This window comes from Cygnus atratus, chromosome 3 (genome assembly GCF_013377495.2).
Source record: "Cygnus atratus isolate AKBS03 ecotype Queensland, Australia chromosome 3, CAtr_DNAZoo_HiC_assembly, whole genome shotgun sequence".
NCBI classification, from domain to species: domain Eukaryota; kingdom Metazoa; phylum Chordata; class Aves; order Anseriformes; family Anatidae; genus Cygnus; species Cygnus atratus.
Genome location: NC_066364.1, coordinates 109,442,154 through 109,462,676, shown reverse-complemented (window position 1 = coordinate 109,462,676; position 20,523 = coordinate 109,442,154). Strand labels below are relative to the sequence as shown.

The following is a 20,523-nucleotide window of genomic DNA, read 5'->3' as shown; positions in this document are numbered from 1 at the left end:
CTCTGTGCATAGTCTTAGGGAAAACTGCAGAACAAATAACACTTCACCTTGTCTTTATTTGGGGTTACAGAGCTCTGTGGTCACAGTAATCCTCTGTCCACAATAACCTCTTTTACAGGTTGCCTTGCTATGCAATTTAACACCCTAATAAGCTACACATTTCAAGCCGTTCTAACACCAAACCGCTGCACAGTAGCCACTGCATGTTTTGTGGGCTTAAATGGCTAGCTGCAGAGGCTAATTCATTGGTGAACGAATGGAGCAGGTGAGAAAAGGGTTTTCAGCCTATATAACTGATTTCATCTTTTATTTCCTTTTTGATATATATTTTATTGATCACTACTCTTGTTTGAAATCAGCTCACTTTTTTTTTCACAAGATGGGTGCATTGGCTTCTATATTAGATGCTTTCACATCCAATATTTTTGTTCTTGCCTATTAAGTAGTTCTTACTATGTCCCTAACTACACATCTTATACTAAGACTTCTGTATTAACAAGCATCTGGTTTGCAGCCACAGAACGGCAACAATCCTTTTTTCTTGCTGCTTCTTGCAAAAGAAACCCTTTTACTCACAAAATAAGTAAACTGTCAGAACGAAACATCCTAATCAGTCTGATCAGCATCCCAAATAACTTGCTTATAAATTCATTATGTACTTCTGAAGTAATGGGTGGTATGCCAAAAAACTTCATTTCTTATTCTTCTTCTTTGCAAGATGAAAGGCTAAATTGTATGTTCAGTTGGTCTAGTGATCTGTGGAAATCAACTTTAAACTGCCTAAGTATTATGTGTGCATTTCTGTTTTCAACCTGAAATTTCCAGATTTCCTCCATCTCCCTTTTTGTTACCACTTCCTGTGTAAACAGTACTTGCATAGCACTTGGTCCCAAAAGTAGGAGCTTTAGTGGCAGGTCAGCAGCTTTAATTTATAGTGTGAATAATGCTATTGGTATACCTGAGGGTGGGGTTTGGCTACGTTTGACATTTTCCTTTCACTGTTTCCTTCTGCATGAACAAACACCACCATGCTTCTGACCAACTTCCACTACTCTCTCTTCTAGAGACATTGTTTTCCTCTCTCTCTTTCAGAGAAATAGCTTTTTATAAGCCAATTTGTAACTTTTTTTTTTTTTTACCACTAGTACTTCAACACTTTCCCTGCTCCAGTCCTGTACAATACCTCTCTCAAACACACATATTGTAGACCATGAAACTTCATTGGACTCCACTGTTGCCTCCATCATTTTATGGCATTTTGCATGCTTCCACACTACAAATTCTTGTTCTTTGCTAGCTGCTGTCTTTGGTTCATATTCCACCTTTGTGTTCTTCCATTTTGTTCAGCCTTCAAGTACCCCTAAATTGTCCCCATTTTCTACTATCACAAATTCATTCTATGGCACCAAAGAGCATCTACCACCTGCTCGTTTGGCAATGTACAGTGCACATTGTTTAAACATGCCATTGTTGCTACCACTACAGTATAATATTTTCAGTTATCGTGGCCCAGAGCAAATGATAAAAAATGCTCTACATGTGATGCTCACAGTAACCTATTAGAAACTTTTCCAGAAATTTGGGGATTTCCCCCATATCCTCCTTGTGAATAATCAGCTATTCTTTGATATGTCAGCTGCTCATTTCTCCTCCAGTAGGACTGCTAGGACCATCCCTTCTTTAATCTTCTATTCTACTAACCTGTTGTGTTCTCTGAGCAAACAAATATGGCTCAAACTATATGACAAAAAGTAACCTTTGAAAAAACCTCACAACTCTATAACATGTGTGCTTGTTTTAGCTTACTGAGCAAAGAGAAAATGTGTTTTCAGCAGTCTGTTTTTAAACCATCAAAGTCAAGAATAAACTGTTACAAACTACTACCAAAGTGTTTTGGATTTTTTACAGGTTCAGAGTTACGTCCGTACGGAATGGGATCTACTCGATGCTAGCTTCAGCACCAAGGAGCCTTATCGGGTTCACATAGTCGAGCACTCCATCTCCGCAGACAAAGAGCCCATGGCTGACAGCTGCGTCTACGATTGTGCTAGGAACAAAATTCAGTGTGTGGCAGTCACCAGAATACCACTGCCATCAAACGCCATCAGCTGTTGCAGAAATGTTACAGAAGACAAACTAGTCCTGGGTTGTGAAGATTCATCAGTAATTCTGTATGACGCCTACAACCAAGTGACTCTGTTAGCCCAAGCAAAACTATTGCCTGCATTAATGACTTACCACCCTTCTGGGGCCATATTCGTGGTTGGCAGCTCTCAAGGGGAGCTGCAGCTTTTTGACACAGCACTGTCCCCAGTTAAAATTCAGCTGCTGGCAGAAGAGTTTTCACCTGAGGCAACTTTGCAATTCAGCAAACACTTTGATGCGTCTAGCAGCCTCGTCCAGATCCACTGGGCTGCTGCTCAAGGTGCATCTCCCTGCACTGATGGCACAGATATCCATGATCTTTTGTTGGTTAGATTTGACAAAGGACCCTTAGGAGTACTTCACTTTAAACTAGGTAAGTTACTGAGCACATTTATTGAACCTTAGTCTCTCAAGGAAACATTTGTACCTCACAAGTTTTTGGTAGCTTGAAAACATCCCCATTTTAGATATATGGTACCAAAGCGTTGAAAGCACACAATTCCAATGATGTCTGAAGATGTGAACCAAGGACTCCATTACATTTAACAATTATTTAGTATCTGTTCTTGTGGGGTCTGACAGAGTAGGATCCTGATTTCTTGTATTAGGGTCCTGTTATGTTCCCTGCTACTCTAATAATGTGTAACAATTTATCATATTGAAAATTATTTTCATCTGTACTATGCAATTGTAAGAATTGTATTCGTTTTCTAGTAATACCTGTAACATACCAAAATAAGCTATATGTCATAATAGGATAGTAATGCTATCTCTTTAACAAATGAATTATTGTTTTGTATGATGCAACTGTCTTTTCCATTACAATGTGTATTTGTCCCAGTACTCTGTTATTTCTGACTTTAGTACATGAAGTTACACCATTTTTTCACTTTAAGACGTCACACAAGAAGGAAAGTTTTCATAACCTTCAGAGAAGTTTGGTCTCTCAGTTAATTTACCAGTTGTGAATAAATGAAAAAGTAATAATACACAACTTAGAATTTATGTAGCACTTCTCATTTTAGGTGTAAGGAGGCTTTAAGAAGTAAAAGCGTAACTAACTCTTAATTTACAAACAGAATAACAAGAGTGAAGGAAAGCTGAAAGGCTTTTTAAGAGTTACACAAGGAGTCAGTGCTTGAACTAACAATAAAACCCCTGTTGTTCATCATCAGTGAGAACCGTATTCATTCCATTCAAGTCAAGCAAGTTACAGGGGTGCAGACCCAGTGTGAGAGTGAAAAAAACAATCATGCTTAAATCTTCTGACTACCAAGCCAGTGTTTCACCGTGGCAGACAGCCATTTCGAATATACTCATCCTGAAAAATTTCAGCATTTTGCACATTGTCTGTCCAAGAAAACAGAATTGCCTTTGTAGATCTTTACAGGAGGTTTTTATGACTATTTTGTATAAAGCTATTGAGATTAGGAAGAAACCTATTTTTTAAAAAACTAGGTGACAGTGAAGTATGAAACTCTACTTTTTTTTTTTTTTACTGTTTAAGTCATGAATGTGCTGTTGTCTGCACAAAATGTCATCTAAAAGCAATGCAGACCTAAATATTTGAAAGTCTGATTTCACAAAACCTTAACTACATATGCCAGTGCAAAAAGATAAATCATTATAATAGGATGTCACCAACAAAAACATTGGGCTGGTTTACAGTTATACAGTTTTAAACAGAGCTGAACCAGATTGTTGCTGTTATCGAAAATTACTATTAAAGCAACTGTTTACAAATTACCATTTATTTTGAGATAATTCAGCTGCATTGTGTTCAATGACAGGTTTAATAGTTGCAGAGCACCCCAGAACACTAATTAAAACAGCTATTTGATGTTTTTGTGCATGTTGGCCATTAAAAAAAACCAACAACTCTAAATTACCTCTTACCTGTCAAGCAGAAGGCACTCTACCCACATCTACCTTGCTTTTCTTCAGTCCTCCCTTGTGGGGTTTACTCACAACAGCTTTCCAGAAAGCACAGCTTTTCCCTTGCTATCTTTAGCACATTTATGTTCTTATGGAGGCAAGCAGGCTCTCAGTGCAGGGATTTAGAGGCCTTTCCTGCTAATTGCCAGCTTGTAAACTTAATTGGACTGTCTCCCTGGGCACCGTTCCTAAATCAATTAGGCAGTGAGTTGGCTGTCACCTCTTTTTCCCAAGTAGGTTGCCCGGAAGCGCACCACCCAAGAGAAGTCAAGCATCCAAATGGGAAGATGTTGACCTCTACAGTTGAAAGTTATCATGGTTGAAAATTCATTCTGTATAATTACAGTAAAATCTCTTCTAGGAAGAAGGCAAAGCCCTCCCTATCCCTCCCTCCCTCCCTCCCTCCTCCTCTGTAGCCCACTGCGCAAAAACATGCTGTTCTCTATTGCATCCTGATTTTCAGCTTTACCACTCAGTTTTCCACACTACCAAGGTAATGCTATGTCAAACAGTCAGCCCCTCTTCCCAACCTCAGCAGTTTTTAGATCTCCGCTACTGAAGAAATAATGCAAATATAAATTATACTGAAAATTTAGGGATCCATGACAGAAAAATCCAGGCACTCAGGACTGAAATCAAATCTGTAATTAACTCATGGCTATGCAGTGTAGCTCTTGTGCCTCATGCTGCAGTAGAGCATTCAACACGTAAGGCAGCCCAGCTAAGTAACTTCGGTCAACAGAATAGGTCAACAGTGGATTTGAGGCTGTGAACGTGCTTAAAATTTGGCTTCCCTTAAGGGGTACTGCTGAATCAGCACATATGTCTTACATTTGGCCTCTAATTTTGTGAATAGGGTAGAATTGCTGCTATGGTATTTTTTGTTTTGTTTTGTTTGTTGTTGTTGTTTTTGTTATTTTTTAAACGTATTGTTCTGTTAATAGAATTACATACTAATACACAGAAAATTTTCAAGTCAATACTGTAGAGTTTTTGAATGTTTGTTTTTTGTATATAGTAATCAGCTACTTTTTTTAGAATAAACTGTTCTTACTGGCACCTGGAACACCTCTGGTTTTGCTGTTCCAAAAAAAAAAAAAAATTTTTTTTGGATCCTACAGATATTGCATCATACATAGCATTTTCTGTAATTCCTTCAAGCAAAGAAAGATCTCCCAGAAAATACAGCTGAAAACAAGCCATGTAATTGATTCTGAACTGCATATTTTTACTAAATCACTATGTATGTCTGGCACTCCAGGTAATGTCTGTTCTCTTGGATTCATGGAGTTCTAGTGCTTTGTTTTTATCAGTTATAAATTACATCAACATTATTTGAATTGTTTCCCATTAAAGTCTGTTACCTATATCAATGAGAATAGGCAAATAATTTTTTAATTTCCAGCAGCCATTTTAAGATCTTGGACAAGATTTGTGAATCTTGTGTTGTGCTGTCTAGTTAGATTTATTTCAGGAACAGATTCGTGTTAAATTTACCCTCAAACGTTAATGGCAAATATTTTTGGTGTTTAATGCCAAACTCATTTTTAAAAGCACTGCAGCTTCTTGTCATTGATGTCAACCCAGCCCTTGGATAACGCCAAAGTTGGTACTACTGCCAGTGGTTCAGCGCTGCTGGCCTAGAAAGATATTTTAAATATAATGCTATATTTAATTAGCATGCAAATAAGTATTTTCATCTTCACTTAGTGATTAATGTGAAGATTTCCCAACTTATATAGTGCTTTAAAAGCATGAAATGTTTAAGACAAATAAATTCTACTGTAACAATTAGATGTTATCACAGATGTGCACTCATTAAACATAGCTATTACACAGTATAAAGTCCATAGACTTTAATATATGCAAATATTAAGTGAAATACAATAGACAAACATATCTTTTCTTTAATAGTGCTACAAAATTAAATATTTCTCTATTACAAATGTGTATATGTGTGTGTATGTATACAAGTGTTTTTTTTCCCCCAAAGCATCAGATCCGTATTTGCAAGTTCTCAGCAGATTACCTCACCTCGAGCTATAGTCAGATGTTTTTCCTGCACTTTTTTCCCTCTATTTTTATTTTCTGTCACAAACAATATTCACAACAACGTTTACAAAAATTCTCTGAGATCTCTTTTCTATATACAATGTCTGCTTTTCTCTGTCACCAGACTTTTTTCCCCATCCATCCTATGGCTCCAAAATTCATTTTGAAAATCAGCTTGTTCCCTTTCTCATCATATTTTTTTCCTTGAAATTAATTTTGACAAACACCATCAGAATGTAGATTGAGATTTATTTCTATTTCTTTTTTTAAATGTTTTTAATTAGTGAGAGGGAAACAGTAGGTTTATTCTGGTCTCGTTCTAATATCTGGAGCAGTAGCAATAAATAATATGCTAGCACAGTGATACAAAGCAAGAAAGAAGTACTAAAATGCTGTGCAAGGCCTATGGCACATGATCATCTAGATAGTCAGAGACGATAAAAACCTTACTCTCTGCAATTTTTCAGTCACCTTTTCTGTTCAGAAGCTGAGACCAGCAAGTCAAAAAATCTGTGAATCTGTTTTAGTTAATACTTGCATTAGTTAATACTTGCATTTAGTTAATACTTGCATTAATACAGAATGCTGTAAATCATGCTCTCATGGAGTGGGCAATCTGTCACTTTTTTTTTTCTGTTATGGCAAGCAAGACCATGGTTTCATGTGTACAAGTTCAAAGGTTCCTAGTTGTTAATATCTTTCATGATATCAACATATCAGAAGAAATACCTCCCTTAGAGAATGTTGCCAGGTTAGAAGTTAGTTCCAGAGCAATTGCAATATAGGGAGTAGAAGAGTTCTTTGAGGTCTGAACTGCTGTAAACTTGTATACATTGGTAAGTCTGTGTGAGACTGCTGCTATTGTTTTTTCTACTGTTGTCCAGCAGTATTTCTCTACAAGAAAGTGGTGCTAGGAACAGGAATTTATTACCTCCCAAACAACAATAGCAGACTGAGAATAAGCTTTTTCTAACGTGTTTAAAACAAACTTCATTACATTGTTTTCACTAGTGGGTATTGGCCACATTCACCCTATCCTCCATGCGTGAAGTTCACTGATAGTTTTCCTCTGCTGTCCAAAGCACCCTACATCTAAATAAACTAAGATAATAAGGAGCTATATCACATAAAAATTTAATAGTGAAAATCATTAACTTAAGCTTTCTGATTTTAACCAACACCAATTATTTTTAGCTGTGCTGAAAAGTAGTCAGCTATTGTTTTACACTACTCATAACACAGTCTTTGGTTTTCCTATAAAAGGTGTGATCATGAGAGGACAGCTGGGCCTTGTGGAAATCATCCACCAGTACATTCAGTATGATGAGGTACACGAGGCAATTAATGTCCTGAACACCATGAACTGGAACATGATGGGTCATCAGTGTTACATATGCTTGAGTGCCATTGTCAATCACCTTCTTAAACAAAAGCTTACACCAGACAGAGAAGGTAAGGGACTGATTATATTTTTAATGTATTTTTGTGGAGTCTTTGTAATTCTTGTGTGGATTATGATGATATATTTATTTACTTTATAAAGAAGACAATAGAGCTAATCCAGACAATCATTTGATCATGGTACTCCATAATTAAATGTCATATGTAGAGAAATAATTTCAGTAAAGTCTAGATCAATGTGTTGATTCCATCTTAGTTCACGTTTCTTATCAGTAGTGAAAGTAAAATAATGCATATTTTAACATATATAGGATAGGCATGAGTTAATATGTATAGCACTATCTTATATGTGTTATAACTTTATAAATTAGTTATAACTTTATAAATTAAATTATAAATTTTATAAATTATTATAAATTTATAAATGTATATAACGTTATAAATTTAGCTTACTTCAGGCTAGTGTTAGTTAATACAGGCTTCAATGTTTGTTTTATAATCGTACTGAGACAGCACTGGCTTAAGGAGGGACACTTGCCTGTAGCAGGGACAAGAGATTTTAGTATGGTTTCTAAGGTGCTTATGAAGGGTCATTCTTTCACTACAAGATCCAAAAAGCTTTGAATACACTATCCTCTGCTGCCTCCTTTAGGATTACAGCTTTTGTCCTCACTGTAATCTTCTGGCCCCCTGCAGTAGTAGCTGGGGTCCCTCACGAGAAATGATGAATTTTAGGCTCAGCCTCGTTTCTGCTGAAGCCTGGTGTCATGCCTTCCTCTTGATTTGCTGTGTATCTTGAAACTCAATAGACTTCAAGATTTGAAGTGCCTTGATTTAGCGAAGGTGTTATCCTCCAGTCTAGCAGGCAGACAGCTGGGGACCAGGCATCTTTTGTGGCAAGAAAGAATACTTAGGGTTCTGGTGTGTTTGATGATAGAAAAACTCCAAGGTGTCCTATGTCGCTGCCAAACCATCAGCTATCGCATTTTGGGGGATCTGATTGAAAAATCCCTGTATTGCAAATATAGCATATCAATTCTAAATAAAACATGCTTTTAAAAGAACCTATTAAAAAAAAAACAAACTGATTTTAACACTCTTGTAAAAATATGCACATTATAAATAGATGTCTGTGTGTTTCCCCCATGCGGCTTCCTAACACTGCTTACAGCAGATGGAATTTTATTCTGTCCGGGAGTTATTCTACATGAAGCTAACAAATTTGGCATAGTAATTTGTTTTCTTTTTTTATTAGCAAAAACCCAGTGAGGCCTTTTATTTATAACAATGTGGCAGTTATCTTTGAGATCTTTATTCTGCCTTCAACATCAAGCTGGGCTATCTAATGAATGTATAACTGTGCTAGTAGTTGCTCGTATTCCATGTAGGTTGGAATATTTCTGAAGTACAAAACATGCTGTCAAGAAAACAGCAATGGCAAGAGCATACGGCTTGTTTTCGCGAGGTACCGCTGTATTCGATTTAATCTAAATTGACTGCTGCTTTGAAAGAAAATACCTTTAAAGTTCAGCTCATCTTACTGTCTAGATTTAAGATAACACAAAACCTAATTTACTAACAGTTTGCCTGTGTTCCTAACACAGTACTATTAGCACATTTAGTGCAATCAAGCCTAATAAAATAAAATGTAACTATGCTCGAAATAAAGAGCCTTTATCGCTAAATACAGAAATGGCTAGTTCAAACAAACGCTAATAACAGAAAATCAATGAGATATTGTCTGCCTAATGAGACAATAGGTTGGTTGTATTTTGGTTTTCAAGCCCCCACAAAATTCTGATGAGCAGCAGTGATTTGCACATCCACCTTGAAAGGAAAACCTGTGCTGGTATAGCAAATTCTCCCTGTGCCTTCAGAGTGAGCAAGACTTCTGTCAGTCGTTTTGTTTGGACTGTGTGACTTCTGCATGTGTTGACTGTCAAGCAGAAGTCATATAGCATAAATATTATCGATCATTAAATTTCTTCTCAGCTAAGCATGTGGGATGTGAATGCCTAGTGTGTATTTTCCTACATTGCTTGTAATTTTGTATTAAAAACATGTAGCAAAATGGCTCAGAGCTAAGGCTGTGGAGTACACCAGTCAGAAAGTATTTAAAGAGAAGACAACTTCTGTAACAAAAGGGCTTTATTTTATTGATTACAAGGGAGGTTATTCTGTTTCCAACCACTACACGCTGTAGGAGAGCCAAGCCCTTAGGGTTTCTAGACCCTTTTATTTAAAGTTTGTAAAGAACTATTGGCTGAAGGAGGTTCCTTAGACCTCAAGGCCATCACAAGAAAGGTTCTGTCACCTGCTGACCTAACACATAAGAATAATCCCTGAAAAACTGAAGTTCATTGTTGTCTGCCTAAGAGGACTTAGAAAATTTGAGCTAACAGAGTTGATCTCTACTGGACAAACTTGTTCAAACTGTATTTTTCTTATGAGTCACTTTTAATTGTATGCTTCTGGTGAGAACTAGATGTGTTATAAACTTTTTCATCTTTTTGACAGCTTTTGTTGCTCAAAGTCATTGTCAGCTCTGCCTCAAAGTGAAAGTTTATATGCACATTTGTGTTTGTACAAGCTGTCATATTTTAATTTCATCTGTCCTGCAACAACATCACATTGCATCAGTGTTTGAGGAATTTGACTGACTGCAAACATGAGCAACCTGTTGTAATTGAAACCATTTCACTTGTTTCATTGCTGCTGTGTTTGAACTCTACAGCACAGCTTGAGGCAAGCCTTGGAACCTTTTATGCTCCAACAAGACCCCTCTTGGATACAACCGTGCTGGAGTACAGGGACCCCATCAGCAGATATGCGAGAAGGTTCTTCCACCACCTCCTCAGGTGAATGACAGTTTCAACTTCTATCGACTCAAAATTAATTGCATATTTCAATAACTACCTACTTTAATGTGGTTAACATTTTCCAAGAGGACCACCCCTGAAAAAAATGCATTCATTGTTACTGTTTGTTTAACTTGCACTTCGTTCCTTTCAACTACGGTATTGCAGATAAAATGTTATTCAGAGCTCTTCTATCATCAGTATACATAAAATGATTCACTCTTTCCCTTTTAGCTTGATAGAAAAAAAGATAGCATGCATCTGAGAGATTTATATTCACCAACTGCTTGCAGGTTAACTATTGAAACAGCTTACAAACTTGGAGAAAATCTTGAGTTTAAATAGATGCTAAATTGCAAATGAACAGTATCATGCAAGACGTTTTTGGTTTTGCACCCTTGAAATCTGAGCAGTTGGTTATTGTCACCTTCAGAGTGACATTTTCCAGCCACTTTCAGTACACTTTAAGGTGTAGAAGTCTTCACCATTAAAATACAAGAAAATGAAATATTGCTTTCATCTGTAAATTATATGATGTTAGAAAATTCGTAATACCAAATTCAGCTAGAATTTATATTACATTGATATATGACTATATATGTGTAATACATTAATAGCCTAAATTTCAATCTGTTGTAAATATCAATATAAGCAGTTCAAACTGTTCATGTGTTCAACCACAAATACAACTGAAGCATTCCCTCTGATAATTATCCAGTCAGTGAAAAGAAAGAGAAATTATCTTCTGAATGATAACCCAAATGTTTGTAATGACTTGTTGAGAACATGCTGAGGAGACTTGCAACGTGCCCTTTTTCTGTGTTCCATCCAGATTGTATATGTTGTCCACGTATGCAAAGTTAGGAACTGCAAGCTTCTTTGATGGTACAGTGTGTGCTTCTTTGATGGTACACTGTGTGCTTCTTACAAATCTAAAAGAGAAATTATTTATACTGTCTTCTAAATTTTGAGTCTGAACAGGATCACCTTTCTGCTAAACGGGTCCGTACCAATGCGGTAATTATTCTAAGTAGAAGAATGCGCCAAATATCTGCATAATGTGTACCAGCTTTTACTGGAGTTTTCTTGATAGATTTGGCCACAGTACAGGGTACAAGCTCTGCTTTTGCCTTTCTCCTAGAAACCAGCAGGGGAGATCTGTTGCTGCAGTGGCCAACTGTAGTGGCTGTGGGCCAGTTGCCTGCAGAAGACAGATGCGGAAAGAATGCCTCAGAGATTGCTGAGGTGTAATAGCTGTAGCGCTCTTACATCTGCTAGAGAAAGGTGTATTCCCTCTGACTCAGGATTTGCTTCCAAATGCTAGCAGGCATGCAGAGGCATGGGGCCCTGGCTGAGCTTTCAGCCCTTGGGGCTGCTGAACACAGCTGAAATACTGACTCAATCCCCCTAGCAAACATGAAGCTTCAGTGTCAGAACTCTGCCTGGACAGCATGGGGCACAGATGGGAGGGGTGCAGGAGGGTCTCCCCATGTGTTTTACCTCCACTATAATGTGGCCCTTGAACAATCTACTGTTGTGGCAGTTTCTTGAAAGAAATGAATGTTGTTTTGCTGTTTCCCTATTGTCAAAGGGATTTGTATTCAGCTGAATCAAAGTGATAGGATCATGTGATTGCTGCAGAACAGATGGTAATGCTTAAAGCTTATCTGAGAAGACATAATCTAAGTAGAAAATGAAATGTTCAAAAATGGGAGATTCATCTGATAGAAAGCAAGAAAATGATGTCCAGAGCTGATCTTTATTGTATTAAAGTGTCTGTGCCTTAATTGCTGTTTATTTCCTTTTAGATGTTTTCTGAAGTGACTAGAATGATTTGAATGTAGGCTAAAAAGCAAGTGCTACAGATTTGCTGGAGGAATGGTAAACCAGCTGGATGGTTCTGGGTGAGAGAAAGCCATCTAGGCATGCTGCAATGTCTGGGAGAATCTCAGCGAGGCACAAAGCTCACTAATTCGTCCAGGCATGCAGAAGTTGCAGCCTCTGCTGTTACGTCCCTCTGTAAGGAGCCAGCAAGGCCAGCCACATCTGCCAACCTGCATTTATGAATGTGGGTTCAAAACAGGAAGAAAAGTCTGCTCTTGCCTTTTTGGATCAACCTATTATACTCATCAGGTACTGGAAATGGAATAGTCTTCCCACTACCTGTTTGTCAGAGATGACAACTTTATCTGGATGTCAGGAAGGCTGCATTTAAAGTCAGTTTTATGCTGTCTCAACCCTTGTTATTTGATTCATTCCTTTTTTATTTTTTTATTAAGGTAGCACTAAATACTTGCAAGCTAGTTACAAACAGTTAATGAATCTCTTCACAGTGAATCTGTGCTTCCACAGATGTGTATATAGGACCAAAGAAAATAATTGCAAGAAGACAAATGCAAATGCACTGTAAACTGTCAATGCCAACTTGACACAGCACTAGGGTATGTTTGTTACTCTCTTGCGAGCAAGAGGAGACAAAAGCAAAATAATCACTTTGTTCCCTATTGCAACAAGAAGCAGAGGAAACACAGAGCTTCTTAAGTTGCATGCACTGTAAGTATGGCTGGTATTCAAAAAATATCCCCTGGAATATAGTAAGGACTTCTGCAATTCCTTTGGGCTTCAGAGAAAGCAAAAAGCATATGCACAGGAGGCAAATGTAGGTGACAGTGAGCTGAAAGACACTGGGAGCCAGAAATTCAAACGTGGGGTGGGAAGGGAGAGGAATGTGGCTTAGAAACATAAGCGAAAAACAAGGAAATGAGAGCAAAGGACTAAAGAGAGGGATAGAGACATGCAGAATAATACAAAAGGGTAGAGTAGGAGTACAGAGCGAAAACAGACAACCGTGTAGGATGTGTGTGGTGGGCTATAGAGGAGACCAGAAGCATAAGGGGTGGACAGAGAAGGGCGGAGTCTTTCATGCAAGATTAAAACATTAAAAAGCTTAAATGTTTCTAGATCTACATCTGAAAAATATTCATATAAACAAAATTCTTCACCCCCAACTCCCTGCCCCCCCAGCTTTCCTTTGAATGCCCCACCAATCTGCCTTAAGCCTTTTCTAGAAGGACCCACTCTTGGGAGAGAAATATTAATTCATTCTACATGCTGAGACAATCTTTGACCTGCCTGCTGAGTCTGCCAAAAAGGTGCCAGTTATTGTTGTACTTTTTAAGATTTGAGTGTCTGTGTTTACTAGAACTGAGAAATGCAGTCACCTTTTCAGAAAGGCTATCCTCACCTTGTAATAATCATGTGCCAATGATTTTAATCTTTACTGCAGGCGGAAAGGTTTTATATCCAGTTGCACATAACTGGAGACATCCATTTTCACATTATCGGTGAGATTATAAGCTAAGTATTTTTCTGCCATCAAAAAGATCAGTTTCCAGAAAAAAAAACAATGTTGTGATGGTAGGTTCCCTCATTTAGGTATTGGGCACTTTAGAAAGAAGGTGCTCTGTAACAACAGAGCTGTATTGCAAGTATGGGTTAGAAAATGGTGCAGCAACCTGAATAGGCCAAGAAACACTGAGGGCACAACTGAAATGTATTGCATTTAGAAGGAAGGAAACCATCTTGCACCATATTTAACAGAGCCACGTTATTTGTATGTTTCATTACAAAAGCTAAGTTTTTCTATTTGTAATCCGTGCAGCATCTTCAGGTTTCCACTAACATAGAGGCACAGAGTTTTGCAGGTATAGGCCCTGAATAAAGAATATGGAATACCTCCAAAAACAGGCATTCAGTATACAAAATTAAAATTAAAGGCCTCTTAATTATATGCCAGGGATCCATTACAACAGTATTTATGGAATGAATAATTATTTTCACTTTAAATTCTTATCTATAATTAAAAAATACTGGAACTGAATTACAAGTATAAAAATATGTCTTCGGTGTTCCTTGCCACTTGAGCAGCACTCCTGTATTTTATTATGATGTCACTACTTATAATAATATAATGCATTATATCATTATGTAAAATGTTGAGCAGAGGCGGATTTATTAGGAAGCCTTGGGGAGCTGTAACCTCCTTGCCCCCACCCTTTTGTTAAGTGCTGCCTACGAAGTGTATTTGTGTAATGGGGGAGTGGCTGCACAACCTCCTGCCTCTGGATAACAGCCTCATCTAGCCGTGCACAGAACATGGAATGGGATGGAATAGTTTTTCACTCGTTAACTACGGCATCGCTGACTCATGGCTTTGCTTCCCTCTGATCAAGCATTCGTAAATTGGACTTGTCATATTTTCTAATGCATGAAATTATCTTGTTTGTTTGACACACTCTGGCACAAACACGCGCTGGCTCTATTTCATTGAAACTTTTCTCTCCTTCTCAGAAAGACAGTGAGGAAGAAACATGGCATGAGCTGGAAGCGAAGGCAGGGTTGGAAAGTGAAGTCTGGAATGCGTCTGAGGAGCTGTGGAATTAGAATGCAGGCCCAGCTCCATGCTTCTGCTGTGCCCTTTCCTCCTTTGTAGTTCTCTTCTTGTGCTTCTGAATGCACAATTTAAGGATCTTTCTTGTTTTGTTTTGTTTTGTTTTGTTTCGTTTTGTTTGCTGTGGAAAAACACTAAGATTCAAAACCATGTGGACCTTCCCATCTGGTAATTCCATCATCCATCCCCTTTCTACCAGCTCCAAGTACAAATATGTTTCCCTACGAAGCAAAGCTCTGTTCTAAATACCAGGACGGTTCATTTGCCTCTTTCAAGAGAAAAGCACAGCTCTGATCATATCCACTCAGAGGGTTTTGAATGGATTCACAGAAGTATTCTGCTTTGTACAAGTCCAAAAATGAAAGCTATGTATTTTTGCTGTTACTGTTTTTATGCTTCACCCCAGAAGTGTCATGTACTCTTCCAGTGTCCAGTGTAAGATTCTGTTGGTTTAAAGCAAAGAAGAATTTAGATACATGTTAGGCAGAACATTCATGATGTAGTACAAATTTATACACAGAGCTTGACTGAGGTCTTTTTTAAATAAAAACTAGTAAACGAGATGAGAAAGTAGGTGATCCTTAGCATCAGGGGAGATCTGTTTCCAGCCAGTACGGTTTCTTATCAATCACTTCACTATTTGAGAGTTGTGAAGTGTACTGCTATGCAGCCTGACATGATTCCTTGACACAGTTACCGCTTACCTCCAAGACAACCTTTGAAAAGCTAAAATAAAGCTCTTTCACCCTGCAGCGACATCACTTATGCAGTTCTAACTAACCCTTGGTAAGCAGGTTCTTGTATCGCTACAGTGCAGTCTGCAAAGTAGACGTGCACCGTGACTATTCCATCCTAAACAGGACCCTAAATCAAAGGTGAGAAAATGCCTCAACACCATAATAGTTCCCAATCCGATTTGCTCCCAACTGTATGGAACTAAGGGACAAAGTGAGCAAAGAGCTTTTATGATCCTTTTAAAGAGCACCCTAAAAGTAGAATCTATAATTATATTGGTACATAGTGTGTCACAAAATACGTATAAACATTAATGATGACATGGTTCAGGACTGAGAATGTCTTTTATATTCATAAGGTAACCTATTAGGCATTAAATTATGCCTTCAGATAAAATGACCGCTGATGTCAGTCAGGTTCTCTATGGTGGCCACATGAACAGAATTCATCTCTACGGGAGTAAGTTCAGTAGCAGCATTCTGACTAAAGTAGCACCTTCTGGAGAGGACTTTGAAGAGTCATTTTTTGTCATCTTGTAAGAACGATCAAAACCAAAGGTTTTCATATAGCCATGGCACTGATAAATGAGAATTTCAATTGCTGTGATGGAACTGCACATGAAAAGATCCCCTGGTCATGCTTCTTGACCTGTTTTAGAAACAAGAAATAAAGGCACCTATTCAATGGAACTAGATTATTTTTTCATTTAAAGAGATATTTAAATCTCAGGAAAAGTTTAGAATGTCTTTGCTTCAGTCCTATATTGCTAATGAGTTTTTTCTTAAACCAGCTTCCAATTTCAGGCAGATGCTTTGATGCCACAGGAGTAGCTCCAGGATTTAATTCTCTAGGGACGAACACAATGTACGAAATACTGAGCAAAATATTAGGAAAAAAAAAAGAGGAAATAACACGACATAATTGCTTGAGAATAAAATCCCGTGAAGATAAAGCACAAGAAGTCTCTGACAGAGATTTGGGCAAGACTTTCTGCTGAAACTAATGGGAGACATTGCTTGAAGCATGGGAAAGACATCCCCTCCCACACACTTAGGGCAGTCCCAGAGCTGCTCTGCTGTGGTACAACTTCCCACAGCCACCGACGGCTGGCTGCTTGGTGGCCCAGAGTGCCATACCTCTTCCAGTTCTTTGCTACGTCTCTACCCGTGGGACCACACTTTTAAAGAGGAAAACGGAATAGCCATGCCAGACTAATGTTCTTTGTGCCAAGGCTATCCCCCCTATGCTGGTTAATCTTTGATATTAGTACTTTTAGAAGCTGAGCCCAAATGGAAACCATTGTTGTGTTGTGTTGTGCTATGTAACTGATAATCTGCCCTCAGAAAGTCATGTTTCCTTCTGTACCAGCTCTGCAAATCCAAAGGACTTTGGGCATACATCAAGTGCAGAAACAGCACAAAAATATACCATATTCATGGACGAAACCAGGAGAAAAAGTTCTTAACATATCTTCATATTTAAGCTGCTGTGGTAAGTCAGTCAGCTTTCCTTTGCGTGTCATCGGGTACTCCCTACTTATCAACTTCACCTTGTCACTATTGGTGTCTCCTTCTGGAGTGGCCACATCAGGGCCTCGATACGGCTGCTTGGGAGGACACTTTCACAACCAGCGCCCCCCCATGAGCAGCTGCTCCTGTCCATGGGCTACGGCTCTGGCCCAGAGTCTGCACCTGTGAGGGCTCTCCACAGCCACCTTCGGGCCATATGCCATCCACCTGGGATCTCCACAGGCTTCAGGGGGACAACCTGATCCACCAGGGTCCTCTTCGTGGGCAGCAGGGGGACTTCTGCTCCAGAGCCTGGAGCACCTCCTCCTCCTCCTTCCTCACTGACCTCGATGTCTTCAGGATTCTTTCTCTCCCATTTTCTCACTCCTTTCTCCCAGCCGCTGTTGCACAGTATTTTTTCCCTTTCTTAAATTTGCTCCCCCAGGGGCACAACCAGTGTTGCTCATTGGTTTAGCCTTGGCCAGCAGAGGGTCCCTTTTGGAGATCGCTGGAACTGGCTTTTATCTAACGTGGGGCAGCTTCCAGGCTCTTCTCACAGAGGACATCTCTGCAGCTCCCTGCTACCAAAACCTTGCCTTGTAAACCCAATACATCTCTTTACCAAGATACTTTTCCTCCATTCATTTTCGGAATCTTCCTGAGCCCTACCATCACACCTCACTTTCCTGTATGTGGGCCATCTGACAGTTCTGTCATGAACGCCATTCATCAGATCAGAACAGAACAGGACCTGGCAATTTGTAATCTGTTTGTTATGTACAAAAATGGTCTGTTTTCTTCCCTAAAAGAGCTTAAATTTTCTGACTTTTCTCCCTTTCCATCCAATGTCTTCCAGGAAGAGCTAACTGGTCAGGCAGCCCTAGGCTTCCTGTCTTCAAATGCAGAGCTCCCTTTTGTGGTTCTTCACAGCTGAAAAGCCTGTTAAGGGAAGTATGTGATAAGTAAAATTTAGAACAAGTCAGCAATAGTCAATTGTTCAATAACTGGATATAATGTCTTGGGGTTGCACCTCACCTCTCCTGACTTAATAATGTAGAATTTAGATGTCCTACACATTCATCTGGGCTGCCTCTGCAGTTAGTAGAAGGATGTGGGCACCCAAAGGATGAGTAATCCTATTGAAGGGGGATTTCTATGATAAGTGTGAAGAATCAAATGTCAGTGCCTATCCCTATCAATTAACTATAAAGGGAACCTATCTGATTAGCTTAAATTAGCCATGTAAAAATGAGCTGTTTGAAGATAAATTGGATGATTTGCACTGGAAATGGCTAGCTCCTATATCCCATTATTACTGTCCAGTTAACAGAAAGATCTTAGGTGCTCAAATATAGTTTCTGACTAGCAAACATATTTGAAGAAAGGTTTACAGAGAGACACAAAAATCAGATGGACATAAAAGACCTCTTAAGAAATCCTCTTTTGTCTAGTTGACCAGGGTAGGAGAGGATGGGGGCACTTCTTAGTTTGCACTGCTAAGTGTTGAAATATCAGTACAATGGGTTACAATCTAGGTAGATAAGCAATAATATATGAACAATGCTAGATAAAATTCTTTGAGAATTTCTAAAGGATGTCAAGCATAAAATAGCTTAGCTACATCCTGTGGTGTGTAACCTCTTATTTCAAATGATGTTAGCACCTAAACACAAGAATATGGGTAATATCATCTGTTTTTAAAATACATTCTGGAGAGACCTAAAGAGCTATAGTCCTGTAAGTCTAGCCTCTGTACCAGTCAAATTAGTAGAAACTAATATTTTAATAAGATGACGAACATGTACCTGGGGAGAATCAGCAGTATTGTCAAATCGTGTCTCATAAAACTCTGGATTCTTTGATACCAGTAGTGATGGTCAGTAAAGGATATCCTGCTGCTGTTGAGGAAAGTTCGACCATAGAAGACCTTTTTGGAAGGTATCTCACCAAAATGTCTTAAATAAACTAAGCTGCCATAGGATAAGAGGGAAGATCCGCTTTTGCAGATAAGGAATTTTTTAGAAGGTAAGAAACAGTAAAAGATCAGATGTCTCACTGAGTGGAGGTCACCAAATTGTAACTACAGCAGATCTATACTCATAAGTAATGTGGAAAAGGAGCAAATAGTGAGGTGCCAGCATTTGCTAATGACACTAAATCATTCAGATTAGTAAAGATAAGGACCTTATGTGAAGAATAGCAAAAGGACTTCACAGGTTCAGTGACATAATGTCAAAATTGATAATAAAATTCAATGTAAGGAAATCCAAAGTGAAGCAGGTAGCAGGGTGTGACTCAACTTCATGTATAAAATGGTGGAGTCGGAGCTCATAATTATTCAGGAAGAATTTGGTCATATAACTGGTAGTCAGTTCAGTGCTCAGTACAAGTACAAAAACCCATTGAATGCCAGGAATTGTTAGAAAAGGAACAGAAAACAAAACAATGAAGTTCAGTTCACCTGAATTGTGAATATTGTGTGTAGTTTTGGAGTCCCATGATCTGTAAAAGGATATAGTAGTACTCAAAAAGCTTTATGAAGAACAGCTGGGGTGATTAAAGGCATGAAACAGCTTTACTGAAAGGAATGACTAAGTAGCGTAGAACTCCTCAACCTATGGAAGAGGCAACTGAGATAGAGATCTATTAAATCGTGTGTGTTAGGGAGAAAGAGGACAGTAAATGACTGTTTGTTGCTTCTTCTAATACAAAAGCTAGGGGTCATCAAGCAAAGCTAGCACGTGGCAGGTTCAAAATAAAGTGATTCTTTACATAGCATATAATTAACATATAAAGCTTCTTACCACAGGATGTTGTGGATGATAGAATTGTATATGAGTTCAAAGGGAAGATTGAGGGAAGAGAAATTCACTGAGGAATACCAGCATAGAAACCACCTCTGGCTCAGCAAATCCCTGAACCACAAATTGCTGGAGACTAGGAGACTACCTAGGAAAGCATCACCATATGCTTGCCTTATTGTTATATTCTTTCCTAGGTGCCTAGCTATTGGTAAGATGTTGGGTTAGATGTACCTTTACTCTGAGCAAACAGTCATTTGTACTTTGACATTCTTACATATAATAACCTGCAGCAAAAGCATAAAGCGCTCATTAATTTTATATTTGTTCCGCCTAAAATGTCCCAAAATTCACATGACAAAACTTCTAGAGACTATATTTGCTGTAATGGAGTTGTTATGTGTGGAGATTGTATGGGCATTACCACTGCATTATTTTAATATGAACAAAGAAGCTTGCTATTAACAAACCTAAACAGTATAAGTATACTGTAATGGAAATATAACTCAACAAGTGGTTCAAAATTTGGCCCTGCACCATGATTTTGTGATTAGATGTTTATCTTCAGGCAGCCAATTTTTAGAAAATATTGAGCTAATATATTTTCTCTGAGAAGTCTTAGCACTAAAAAACTGCAT

The 20,523-nt window shown here is 38.4% G+C and overlaps 1 protein-coding gene across 1 annotated transcript in view; it reads left to right on the top strand.

Moving 5' to 3' along the window:
* WDPCP (WD repeat containing planar cell polarity effector) overlaps positions 1-20,523 on the top strand; it is a 132,479-nt gene that overhangs the window by 58,479 nt on the left and 53,477 nt on the right. Inside the window, exons 12-14 of the mRNA XM_035552900.2 lie at positions 1,909-2,518; positions 7,396-7,584; positions 10,268-10,391. Of these exons, the coding sequence (XP_035408793.1) occupies positions 1,909-2,518; positions 7,396-7,584; positions 10,268-10,391 (923 nt within the window). The remainder of the gene's footprint in view (positions 1-1,908; positions 2,519-7,395; positions 7,585-10,267; positions 10,392-20,523) is intronic.